Raw genomic sequence first — 12,805 nt, 5'->3', positions numbered from 1 at the left:
GTGCAATCAACTTCCGCGTAAAATGAATCATAGTGCAGCACAATCAGCGATCGTTAATTGAACATCAAACACTTTCCTACGTAGCAGGTGAGACAAACGACGAAGAATTGCCAGTGTTTGATCAGGATTGACGTGAGCATGCCTCTTGGTCAACGTCACGTTTCACCCCCGTTTGGTGGATACCTGTTTTAAAAAAAAACACATACTCGAGGATGCATCGATGTTACTGGTTTACCAGGTTGGTTATCACTTGCCATAGAACGTCATTGTACGATTAGCGTAGTTACGTTTGACGTCATTATTTCATATAAATGCTACGAGGATGCTTTGCCGGGCACAAACCTGCCACAGAGCTGTTACAAACAGATTTAGTGGTTTTTCATAGACAAAAAGTGGTTTTATACGAACTATACTTGCACCTTTTCTTGCTTTTATCTTCTTTGAGCGAATATTTGAAGATCTGCAAAGTCATTTTTCAAGTAGAGTACTCGAGGGTGTTTTTGAAGCTTGAAGATTGGAAGACCAGTGTTGAAGTCTGAATCTTGAAGGAGCTTTTCACTGAAGTAACAAGATGGTAAGATTATCTTGAGAATATTTAAATAAGTTTAGTTCAGTTGATGCGCGATGAAACTCTGAATTCTTTACAATACGGCGGTGAAAATTGATTGAAAAGTGGAAATTATGATTGGTATTTTAATAAAAGAACATCTTTGAGTGAGTTTTCTTTGCAACTACGTATTTTTATAATCCTATACTGTGGAATGATAAAATTAATAATATAGAAGACAACAAAATAAAAAAGGAATAGGAAATTCACGTCAAGAACTTTGAAAAATGACATAATAATATTCAGAGTTATCAGCAAAAACCTATCTTCATCTAGATAAATCTAAGAACTTAGAAAAGTAATAATATTTTTCGTTTCTTCATTTCAGAAAGCCGTCGCAATCATCTTCTTTCTGACTTTCCTTGGCTGCTCCACCGCATTTCCGGTCAAGCTGGACAATTCCAAGTCACTTGCCAGCATTTCGACTTTGCTCGAGGAACCAACCGATCTTAGAAGCAAACGACAGGATGACTCAAGTCCAGTAGCATACGCATTTCTCCTGAGCAAATTGGATGGTTCAGAGGGGGATTTTGATGGTACTTTGGTCGAGAAACGCGATGTAAAAGAACAAGATCAAGGAGATCTTGAAACTGCAGCTGGTACTTACGTTCTTCGACCACTGTTCGTCTACCGACAGCAGTTGGCGTATAGGCAACGAATCAGAGATATGAATCGTCGAGAAAATCGCTTCTGAATCACGTTAATAGAGCCGGTTATGACGTTGACAACATGACAAATAAAAGGACAAACGATTTGGAAGCTAAAGGAACGCATGTAACCCATAAACCACCTTATAAAGGAGCATATACGGAAATTTATGACTGAAAAGAGGAATATGAAGTTTCCTTTTTTATGGAATGGGAAGGAACTTCAATTTTGAGGAAGATTCTGTGGAAAAGAGGAAAGCTAGATCCCTTTGAAAGCAATGTAATGAAAATTAAGGAGAATTTAAGAAGAGAGAGTACTAAAAGAAGATCTGTAATCTCCAGGAAGGATGCAATAGAGATAGGAAGAATATTGAGGAGTATAAGTGTTTGAAGATTTAACTATTATTCAATTTTCGAAGATGAACTTTGTGCTATATTTCTTCTATTATTGATGAGAACGATAGAAAATCCTTACAAGGCATGGAAGTTATCGAAGGCGGAAATAGAGAGGTCTTTAACGCTGCGTTAGTTATCGAACTCGTTAATGGATGAGTATAAATAGTAGAGCTGATAATTGGATGAGCAAACTGCCCACGTGATAAACAGAAGCATCAGTAGATGCAGAAAACAACATCTCTGATGTATAAGTTTCTATTCTCTTTCTACAATTTATTTAGTCTTTCTTATGTTCTGTAATTTGTCACAAAATTTTGTACTGATATTTTTAAGATGAAATCTTAGCTTATATTGTATAAAAGTATGAATTAGTAATTTAAGATAATACTCTAGTTGAAGGTAATTTTTAGTTGTAAGGGAAAACTACCAAAGGCACCAAAGTAAGCTCTTACATGTATTTATTTAAAGCAATATTGTTAAGTATTTTAACTATAATTGATGAACTGTTTTTGTAATATGATTTTTTTATGTAATTATTAATCTGATTCAATAAATTTCTTGTAATAAAATACTTAAGAAATCTTTGTACTTTTTTTATATATACATAATATACATTTATTTTAATTAATCACATGAATACACAGACATATAAAAAATACACTATTTTCCTGGGAATACTGGAACCCTTATAAAATGGTGAGAAGAATCTCTTTCACCACTAGACCAAAATCTGTTTCCAAATGTTGACTGGTACCAAGGAGGATACAATCTGCCTTCTTCCGTAGATTCTTCTGAATATGTGTTCCTTTTTTTTATGTTCTTAACATTCGCAGAATCTATTTGTGCAGGATCAGATAGACTGGAAAATTCTTCATTGGAATTTTTATTTGATGCATCTTCGGTTCCTTCCTCTGTGGTTTCATAATCATTATTTTGAGATTCATCCACAGCTAATCCCTGATCAGAATCAGAAGTATTATCCTGTGAAGATTCGTCTGAATTTGATGGCTCTTGGTATTCTTCATCTTCGCTATCTCGTTTAACGCGATACCAAGGTTCTAAAACGGAATTATGAATAGATTCTTTAAGTATGGTGATTATCTGTTGATTTTCTTCCTTATCTTTAGATTCTGTAGTATCCATTGTAAATGACTCTGTCATTGTGAATGCTTCCTTGCAACATTTTTCAGAAACTGATACACTTTCTTCCAAAGAAGCTGGTCTTTTTGTAGAGCTTATAAATGTTGAGTTATTTTTTGATGTATTATATACTGTCTCATTGTCATTTCTCAAATCAGAATTTGGAGATTGCATTGAAAGTGTTTCTGTCTCCAAATTGTTGCATTCAAATGCTTGGAGAATTTTTAACAAGATAATCAATCTGAAGAAACAAACAGAGTGTGCCATTCTCTTCGTTGTCACTGCTAAAGAATCTTAAAAATGGACAATATTTAAAATCGTTCAATCTGAATACTTAATTCGACGATAACGGTATGAACTGTTCAAGTGGTAATGAGAAACTGAAGAACCGGAAAAAGAAGTTGCCCCTTTTATAGTTGGCTATATAGAAATAACTGGTAAAGTGATCGCTAAACGTCTGAATATTATTAACAACATACTAATTACCAAATTAGTGTCCAAATAATCCTGATGATTTAAAATAGCGTTTACGTGAACAGCGTTTGGAATAAATACACAGAAATCTTCGAAAACGAAAATCTTAATAATGATTATAGATGTGTATGTGTATGTGTGGTGCTGTAATCTTATACAGATATAATTACTTTACTATTGCCTACTCTTATTTCAGGCCATTATATTTACAGTCTATTTACTATTCGGCAATGGAGATAAGATATGTAATATGAGGATTCATTGTTCACATTTACTATACTTTGAATAAAACTGAGAAAAACTGAGTAGTGGTATATAATCAATTTTTGATTAACGGGAGTTGATCAAGGAAAAGTGATATGCGATGGTAAAGTCGAGAAGACAAGTTCACGGCGCAACTGGCAAAGTGATGTACCGCAAGGTTGATACTCACGTCTGTTAGCAGGACAACGATAATTCTTTTGGTACCTGGTATAAAACACGAACGAACCGTTATTACTAGTCAAAGTCGAAAAGACGTTGCTCAGGTTTTTGTCAAGGAAAGAGAAAATTCAAGGAGTATTACTATAAAAGAAGACTCAAGAAGATTCTATAACAGCTTCGATGAAACATAAAATGGTACCACAAAGGGTATAATTATGTATAACCACAGTTTCTATAAATAGTAAAATATACGTAATACATTTTCGAGTAAAGACATTTCTATCTGTAACCATAAAATAGTAATTTTAACATTTTGGATTTTACAACTTTACGATTAGTAAAATAATGTAAATTAAAAGTATAGTGTGAAAATTGTGTGTTAAAATTTTAATGCAGCATTTTTAGTATTGCATGAGTAAGCGTTAGAATATTGCGCAATGTATGTTCGATTGTTATCTTTGCTTTTATTATGTACTTACGAATTTAATTATCCAGCATTTCTTCAAATAGTTTCTCTGAAATAATAAATAATTTAGTAAAATATCATTATTAGAATTTCAATTTTATTTCAGTGTGTATTAATTTTTTATATTGATTTAATACTGTTGTCTTTTAGGCGATCACGTTGCAATTTGTTTTTTGCTTGGCCTTAATCTATGGGAATGGTTCAATGGGGAAACCTTTGACGCCAGAGGATGTAGAGGGTTTACTTCCACCAACCCCACACGATAAGAACGAAACGATAGCTGCAGTCGTTCAGGATCCAGTTGTCCAGGATGCTGTGCATCATACGGTTACCAATAGATCTCTAAATGGATTAGTTGTTAAAAAGCATGTATTCATAATGCCAGCCACCAATCCCAATCTGGTTTGTATAAAACGACTAAACGAACAAAGTATACTATAATTATTATTTTTTTGTAATCCTCGTGCTCCTTTCGTACAACCTGAAGATTAGGAGTTAAAAATTGAGTATTTCAAGTGGAAAGTATTTAAGTTAAAAATTAGCATTTTAGGTATTTTAAGACAATTAGTATATTTCGCGATGCACCAAAAATATAAACTGTGGTACTGGACTGTTTATATGATCTTACTATATCGTAGCTGCTGTTAAATAAAAATTAAGATCTTTTTATGTTATTTAAAAGATCAGTTCTTAACATTTTTATTGTGGTAATTTGTATCATTTGATTTTATAATAATGGTACTGATAACTTATAATATATAATAATTATTATACTGTTTTATTATTTTATTATACTATTATTGTATACCAAATTTGTATTACCTTTTATTCAAGATACTATCGAAACGCGAACACCTTCTGGTGGTTCCCACTGAGAACTTGGAAGACGTACGAAAAAATATTACTGAAGCGAAGAAAGCAGAAGCTCAAGAGTCTTCATCGCCAGAGAACCAAGCATTCTTCGAAGACGACGCACGTGAATATACGCCAGAGGTAGAGAATAATAATTTAACATGGACATTCCATCCAATGAGATCTTCGTCTGCGATAGGTGAAGCGTATCTATCTGATCATGCTAGAAAAACACAATCCATTATTTAGATAAATCTATTGTTTTTTCCTCGTCCATGTAACTGAGTGTAGATATTTACAGGGTAAATCAATTCGTTTGCATGTGGTTCAAAAATTCCACATTGCAGTATCTTTTTACAAATTTCATCCTATAGTATGGCGTTTAATTACTTTACGTAAACCAAATTTTTCTTATAGTAGTATTAACAATTATTTTTCTATCTATTTTTTTAAAGATTATTAAAATTTTTAGATTAAATCTTTATTCAATGGTTTTAAATTATTAAATCAAATGTTTCGAAAGAGGATTATCAGTTAAATGATTCACTTTCTATTATAATTCTCACAAAATCTTCATTAATTATTAATACAGGCAATTTCTGACCTTCTTTCGATTTCCAGGGCAGCGACGACCGATCAGAAGAAAAAGAGAACGAGTCCTTCTCAGAACAGAAAGTGATCCAACCGATATCATCGAACGAGAAACGTAAAAACAAAACCGAATTCTTGGAAGACAAGCTTAGTCATGGAATTGTGTTACCGGAAGACTCATCTTCGCATAAGGTGGCCGTTCCTATTGTTGCGGTCATTGATCCCTCAAACGCTGAAAAGGACAAAGTGAACAGCCCCATCGTGGCCATTCTGCCTAATCAAGTTAAAAATGGCGAGCTGAATAGCCAAGTTGAATTCTTGAAGCATAACAGCGAGAAGATTCAGAAGAAAGCTCAAGACTTTGTTGATCAGAGTTCATTGTCGGTCAATCTTGACTATTGGAAATCTTCCACACCGTCGGAGGTAAATTACTGAAGAAAATATCTGTAATGAAAGATAAAATTAGAAAGTAGGGATATTATTACAAATATCTTGATTATGGTAGTTGTGAAAAAATAAAAAAATAGATAGAAAGGACTTAAAGTTAAGAAAGTAGAGGGATAGAAGAAAGAAAATGATAAAAATCAGGATATCAATAAATGGTATATTACTAATATTATATTATATAATACTTATTGATAATATTACACTAATAACACTTAATATTTTAATAATATAGGACGGATAATATCTAATTTCAAGATATTCAACTATTTATCTTCTTTTAGTGCTACAATACATTATTTCCAATACTGCTATCTACAATATAAGAAGAAATAAAAAATTAATAAAAAGGGAGACATTTCCGCTTTCAGATCACTGTTGCTTTATCACCTTATAGCAGTGCGCCAGTGTCCTACTTGGATGAAGCAGCCCCAAGTTTGGCTACAAACGAAAAGTTCTTGTCTCCAATAGTCGTGTCGCAATGGGCAATGCTGACACCATCTCTGCAGGATGATCAAATGGATTATTCACGAGAAACAGGTGACATGGATGTAGCTGAAGATATTATATTTAGACCTCTGTTTAGGTATCGGCAGGAATCGCAGCAGCGGTCTAAATACTATGACGAAAGCAATCGACGATACAGTTACACACCGTATCGGGATTATGACAACTATTATCCAAGACGATATTTTTACAGACCTCGTAACGGCGGTTATTAGAAACGAAGAGGATTAGAACGAGAAAGAGAAAGAAGGAAATATGATTTGTGCTTGGATAGAGGGGAAAAGAAGATATTTTAATTGATACGTTTCTTATCGCTTTATGATTCTATATTTCAATGTATAAATAAAGTATTGTTTTCATTTACGTCATGATTATTTAATTAAACATTAAAGAGAACGTTTTATGGAAGAAACTAAGTTTTCAATTAAACTGAATATGAATTGAACTGTGAGTTCAAATTTTGAAATTAGCTTCCTTTCTACCTTTGTTAACATGTTAACAATTTATGATAATGATAAATGGTTTGGATTGTGGGAAATTATTAATTTTGGAAAGAAAAACATTGAAAATGTTAAATTAGGAAAATATATATTATTATCTATGTATTAAAAGATAAAAGAATTGAATTACATTTGTTTTTCCGACAAATATGAATAAAAAATTAATTCTAATTATTACGCCAATAGAAAAGAATAGAAAGTAACAATAGAAACACTGTGAAATGTACCTTAAGACTGCGAGGATGATTGGAACGTCGTAAATGATGACAAGGTTGTCAAGGAATGAGGACTTCAATGACATTCCCGAACGAGCTACTACCGTTTATTTCCTTGAGAAAGAACTTATATCAATCCAAGACTTTCTACACTTAATCTTAAAACAAGATTGTAAATCAATCTGAAAACATACAGTTCTTTAGAAAAATTAAACGGTGTCACTATTTACTCCGAAAATTAATCGGAATACATCAAACTCTAAAATATTCACAAGAATTTCCAACATAAATGTTAATATTACTCAATACTGACATTCAATTTTAATCTTCAATAAAATAAAAAGCAGCAACGGTATGTACCATGTTCTACACATGTACATATGTTAATATATTTCTTTAATAAAATTGATATCGTTTCAGAAAAATGTAAAGCATGATAAACAATAATCAGGATCAAAGAAGATAAATCTATAAATTCCAATCCCAAATTCCAATCCCAAATTCCAAGTATCTGTACGAATAATTTATGTGATAATAAATAACACGATAACCTAAAAAGGAGTTCTTATAAACAACCCAGATACGTATAACTTTCTTTAGATAATGATTAAGTTTAAATTCTCAGAGATTAATGTCTCTAGTGGTCAAACGTGTTCGATAAATATTCACAAACCAGTTTTCTACGAATGTGTCCCGATAACTATATACATTATATTGTAGGAACGAATTAACGACATGTTAATACCCTTAGGCAGAATAGTTAGTCATTCATTCCTTCCTAGATTCATTCACCGAAGATGTCGAGCAGACGTACGATGAGAGTGTACATCAAATTAATGTTCATTAAAATTAAATTTCAGAATTTGGAGAGCAGATTCTAATTGTTCAACATCAAGCGAACAAAAAATATTTGCATATTACTTCTACATTTCATAGTGTCAATTATATTTTTATAGTCATACGAGAGTACTTTGAAATGATACGATGCTTAATACACTTAAAATGCTGTAATATATGTATATAACGATGTGTACATACTTTTGGTAACTATTGTATATGTGTGATAATTTTAAAGACATAGGAGATTAAAGTTACATATTATACCTTGAAGATATGCAGTTGTTTGAATGTTGTTAAGTCAAAGGAAGACCATTGATCAATTCCATGTCTGTCAAATTTTATTTGCAAAAATCAAATGCCTTCTCGAACGTATTATAAATTCGTCATCAACTAAAACGTGTAACAACAAACATTTAGATATGGAACCTTATTAGAAAAGAAATGGAAATTTTGAACTCTCGTACTCAAAAAATCTCATTGTTTCGCGAATTTCAAGAAAGGAACTCTATTTCACACTTTTGGAAATTGTCTTGAATTTTCATTCCCCTCTTCAGTTTTTCTACGCATTTTTACGAAGCATTCTTCTTTTTCATTCGACAAATACACGATATTTTAATTGTCAATTCTATCCCAAAATGCAACGGTGCACACGATGCTGTATTCATTTTCTGTTTCACTCAGATTGCTACTGCGCAGTACGATATTCGCACGAAAATTTATACATCCCAAATACATACATTTTAATATAGAATATGCATATTTACGAATCTATATTCACGTAAACTTGGATTTATTACCGGTCGCGCTATTGTATGCTAATTTACCTCGAATAATTAACCTTCAAATACTTTTCGAACGAATATTTATCAAATTTCGGATCAATCGATTGTTTGCATCGATGTACATCATCGATTGTTTCCTGCGCAATATTGGTAGTAGGGAGAAAGGCGCACTTAGGAATCCCTATTGTGGATGACCCCGATCATACGAATGTTTAACAACCACTGAGTGGACGTTTAACACCTATGAAAAATGTGGTGACTAGTTTGAGAGGTATGTTGGCAAAATTCTTCGTACTAATGTGATGAATAAGTGGAGTATCTTTTAAGGGAATTATCAAGGTGTAAAATAGGGGTCTGTTCTTGAAATTTGTTAGTCAATGAGCAAAGGGCTGACTCTTCATGGATGGCAATTACAGAAATAAACTGGCAGATACGAAATATAATTTTGAACATTATAAAGATTCCTTTGAAATATAATAAAAAGGAATTAGAATATAGAATTTAATTCTATGGATATGTACGTTTCAGTGATTTTCGCTAGATTATAATATTTTTCTTTTTATCAAGATCTACATCTAATTAGTTTGTTTTATTCATATAGGAACTAGGAGTGGTCGCCAAAAGAAGTTGTGGTTTCTTTGTTAAGAGTTATATCTAATGCTTCTAATTACAAACATGCGTTTATATTTATCTAATCGGTTCTTTTATCAATAAAATGACCTTGTAAAATAAAAATAATTATTATTGCAGATCCACATAACAGAAAATGTAAAGCAATGTTCAAACTTCTACAAATATCACAATTATGAAAAGTAACTCTAATATTGCAACTTCACATAACAACTAAAGAAAAAAAAAGGAAGAAAACATGAAACAAAAGGATATTTTAAAAAATCTATAATAATTATCAATATTATACATTTATGCTAAAAATGCAATAATGCATATCATCGGGAAGATACATTGGAGTAAAATGTAAGATGAAAGAAATTACAAACAATGTCGCTATCGTTTCACGCGGAATGAAAGGTCGGGAAAAAAAGGCCAGGCTAAGAAAACATTCAAGGTATTCGAGCTTTCGCGTAGAAAGCCAATTCGATAGTGATTAAAGAAACAAGACGACCCTCTTTACTTTTCTTTTTTCCGAGGATCGGTCGCCAAGATGACTCACATCTAAACTGGAAGCTCCAACCGCATCGTCCTCTCTCTGTATACGTCAAGAGTGGCAGCAACTTAATCGCGTTCCTCGAGATCGCAAACGCGTCACGTATATAACCGATGCTCGACCAATCTGTTCCCTCAATCGTGATCTAAGTGTCGCCGAGAACGGAATTCGTTGTTGTGGATTTCGATATCTTCAGTTGAGAAACTTTAATCTTTGCGCCATGTGGACTGCACTCGTGGTAAGAGAGAGTTAACGTGATATCTGGATTGCGAATTTTTATGCAAATTTGTATTTTTATAAACAAAATTGATGGGGTACATTTTAAACAGCGATTTGATTTACTTGTTAAAACTTATTATGAATACTCTACTTTTGGATATTTTATATATCTTTATCTATTGTATGTATATACTCTGCATATTTTTGCACTTTTAAATTTCGCATAAATGCATAAGAATCAGTCTGGTGATAACATTAATATACCGTATGGATATTAATTGATTATTATTAATCATTAATATAATCATATATAACATATAATCGTATTATATTGATATAAATAGCTCAACCTTTAAGTTAATCAAGTAAAATAAAATATTGATAAAAGTTTGGCAAACAATGAACTTTTTGCTTGGACGTTGAGTTTTTAGAACTTTTTATGACAATAGAGCTATAATGATTTGATAATAATATTAGCAACTGTAGAAAAAGTTGGAAAACTCCATGAAAATTTATAGTAGCGATATCATTGATTATTTAAATATATCAACCCCTTATAAAAATGTCATACACGCATCAACAAAACTTGTTTATCGAAACATTAAAAACAGTATAGATTATCTAACCAATACGTAACAAAAAGAGTCCAATCTTTTCCAAGTTCAATAACAATTATCTTAAAATCATGCATAATTAAAATGCGATTAAAAAATTATGTGCATTGAATTTTTGTTTCTATTCTGAATCTTTTGCAGGTTCTGTTTCTGATGGCATCGTTCGATGTCAACTATGCGATATCATTAAACGCAGAGCTTTCCGATCCAACTGTGTCACGATTGCGGACTGTAGGAGACATACCAGACAGGCTTCCAAGGAAATTCAGGGAAAACAGTCGAACTAGGAGATTGCATATAGAAAATCAACATGGATTTGATGGGAAAGTGGAAAAGATCCATATTAATTCCGAAGAGGATCTTCCTGGAATTCGGGCGTATGGAGTGCAAAAAAAGAATTTGGAGAATAATGGCTATATTGAAAAGAAGACACAGGAAGAAATTATAAAAGATATTGAGGACACTTCGAGGGTTGCTCGTACGGTGGGTGGGAATATTTTCTAAATTTCGAGGATATTAATATTAGAATAATGGGATAATAGGAAAATCTGTTCAATTGTTATTGTCATTCCGAGATTTTTTCTTTTTATGTATACATATAATGTTTAATTGGGAAATTAATTTTATAGAAATAAATTTGTGTCTTCTCTTGAACTTCATACAAAATTAAATATTTCACTGACGATTTAAAATATATACATTAACACATATTGCGTCACTTATACTATGGAAACACGTTCCTTTCGTAAGCCTAATTTCAATTGAAAACAAAATCTGAAATTCGACAAGAAACTAATGATCTTCCTTAAAAGGAGTCTCTTCTTTACTTTTATTAACAATTTTCTTTAACTTATTAAAAACCTAATACAACGCGAAATTTGTATACAAACAATATAATTTTCTTTATTAACCATCAAAATATGAATGATAAATTATTGGAGAACTGATTACTCGATCTTAAAGATCGAAATAGAAATTTTATTTATTGCATTAAAAAATATTTTCTTACATAAAATTCACCATCTTTATCAATCAATTTTAGGTCGAAGCCTACGGAAAAACCAAAGAGCATCTCGAAATGAACGGTTATATTGAAAGAAGTAATTCACAGGAACCTCCAGCCAGCTATCAAATTCCATCGAATCAAAGATCCAGAATAACCAGATCTATCGAAGCAGAAACAAAGCAAGACAATCTAAAAAATGATCCAGAAGACCTAGAAGCTCAAGATGCCAAAATTTTTAGGCCACTGTTCGTGTACAGGCAACAGGTGGCTAGAAGACAGCATCGAAGAAGAAATCATGTTCACAGTTTCCCAGTTGGTTGGAAATCTTATTACAACTAACAACCAGCTTACTGAAATTCTTTCCATCAAACCGCTTTTTTCTGTCTCAATCGCTTGGAACAACATCAAAATGCGATAAGGCAACGCCCGACTGTTTTACGAAAGATATGCAAACAAGAAATCGGTAAAATGTTTGCGTTGCGGATCCTTGAAGTCGCCTAATTATCATAATAATTAACCGATTGAGTCAGCGTCACTTTGTACCATAAAAGAAGAAAGCGGTTGTTGAAGACTGGCGACTGGAAATGAGTTACTACAATGATCGAAAGCGCGATAAACGAATGATGTAAATGCCGGATAAAGAACTTTACCAAATAGTATTACGATTATTGATGATGGAATCTATAGTTTATTAGTAATTAGATAACGATTAATTATTAATGATATACGATATTATTATTTCACATTTTGATATTTTGTTACACTACGTGTTGTAAGGAAAATAAATTAAATTTGAATCTACATTTCAAGTTTATTATTTGCAATTAGATGATGATTGACTCATAAATACGTAAATTGAATTATGATTGATGTAACTATTTGAAATTTGATGTTTTATTGTACTCTGAGTAATTTTT

At 32.1% G+C, this 12,805-nt stretch overlaps 3 protein-coding genes across 5 annotated transcripts; all 3 read left to right on the top strand.

Annotated features, from left to right (window-relative positions):
* Positions 1 to 378: 378 nt before the first annotated feature.
* LOC117236234 lies at positions 379 to 2,057 on the top strand. Its single transcript, XM_033498990.1, has 2 exons — positions 379 to 574; positions 936 to 2,057. Exons 1-2 carry the CDS (start codon positions 572 to 574, stop codon positions 1,299 to 1,301), a joined length of 369 nt encoding a protein of 122 aa, XP_033354881.1. The 5' UTR covers positions 379 to 571; the 3' UTR covers positions 1,302 to 2,057.
* Positions 2,058 to 3,563: 1,506 nt separating this feature from the next.
* LOC117236233 lies at positions 3,564 to 6,910 on the top strand. Of its 3 annotated transcripts, XM_033498989.1 has the most exons (6): positions 3,567 to 3,894; positions 4,304 to 4,555; positions 4,988 to 5,146; positions 5,627 to 6,019; positions 6,412 to 6,580; positions 6,741 to 6,910. In XM_033498989.1, the coding sequence occupies exons 1-6, from the start codon at positions 3,868 to 3,870 to the stop codon at positions 6,776 to 6,778; spliced, it is 1,038 nt and encodes a 345-aa protein (XP_033354880.1). In that variant the 5' UTR covers positions 3,567 to 3,867; the 3' UTR covers positions 6,779 to 6,910. The 3 variants fall into 3 exon arrangements, with proteins under 3 accessions (XP_033354877.1, XP_033354878.1, XP_033354880.1); XM_033498986.1 differs by having other exon boundaries at positions 3,564 to 3,894; positions 6,412 to 6,910; XM_033498987.1 differs by having other exon boundaries at positions 3,565 to 3,882; positions 6,412 to 6,910.
* Positions 6,911 to 9,135: 2,225 nt separating this feature from the next.
* Positions 9,136 to 12,689, top strand: LOC117236165. Its single transcript, XM_033498894.1, has 4 exons — positions 9,136 to 9,155; positions 9,486 to 10,287; positions 11,024 to 11,365; positions 11,925 to 12,689. The coding sequence occupies exons 2-4, from the start codon at positions 10,270 to 10,272 to the stop codon at positions 12,225 to 12,227; spliced, it is 663 nt and encodes a 220-aa protein (XP_033354785.1). The 5' UTR covers positions 9,136 to 9,155; positions 9,486 to 10,269; the 3' UTR covers positions 12,228 to 12,689.
* Positions 12,690 to 12,805: the final 116 nt, after the last annotated feature.

This window comes from Bombus vosnesenskii, unplaced genomic scaffold, assembly GCF_011952255.1.
Source record: "Bombus vosnesenskii isolate JDL3184/JDL3185 unplaced genomic scaffold, Bvos_JDL3184-5_v1.1 scf7180000013340, whole genome shotgun sequence".
Classification (NCBI taxonomy): Eukaryota; Metazoa; Arthropoda; class Insecta; order Hymenoptera; family Apidae; genus Bombus; species Bombus vosnesenskii.
Note: the sequence above shows the minus strand (reverse complement) of the source record. Positions and strands in the feature narration are given on the sequence as shown.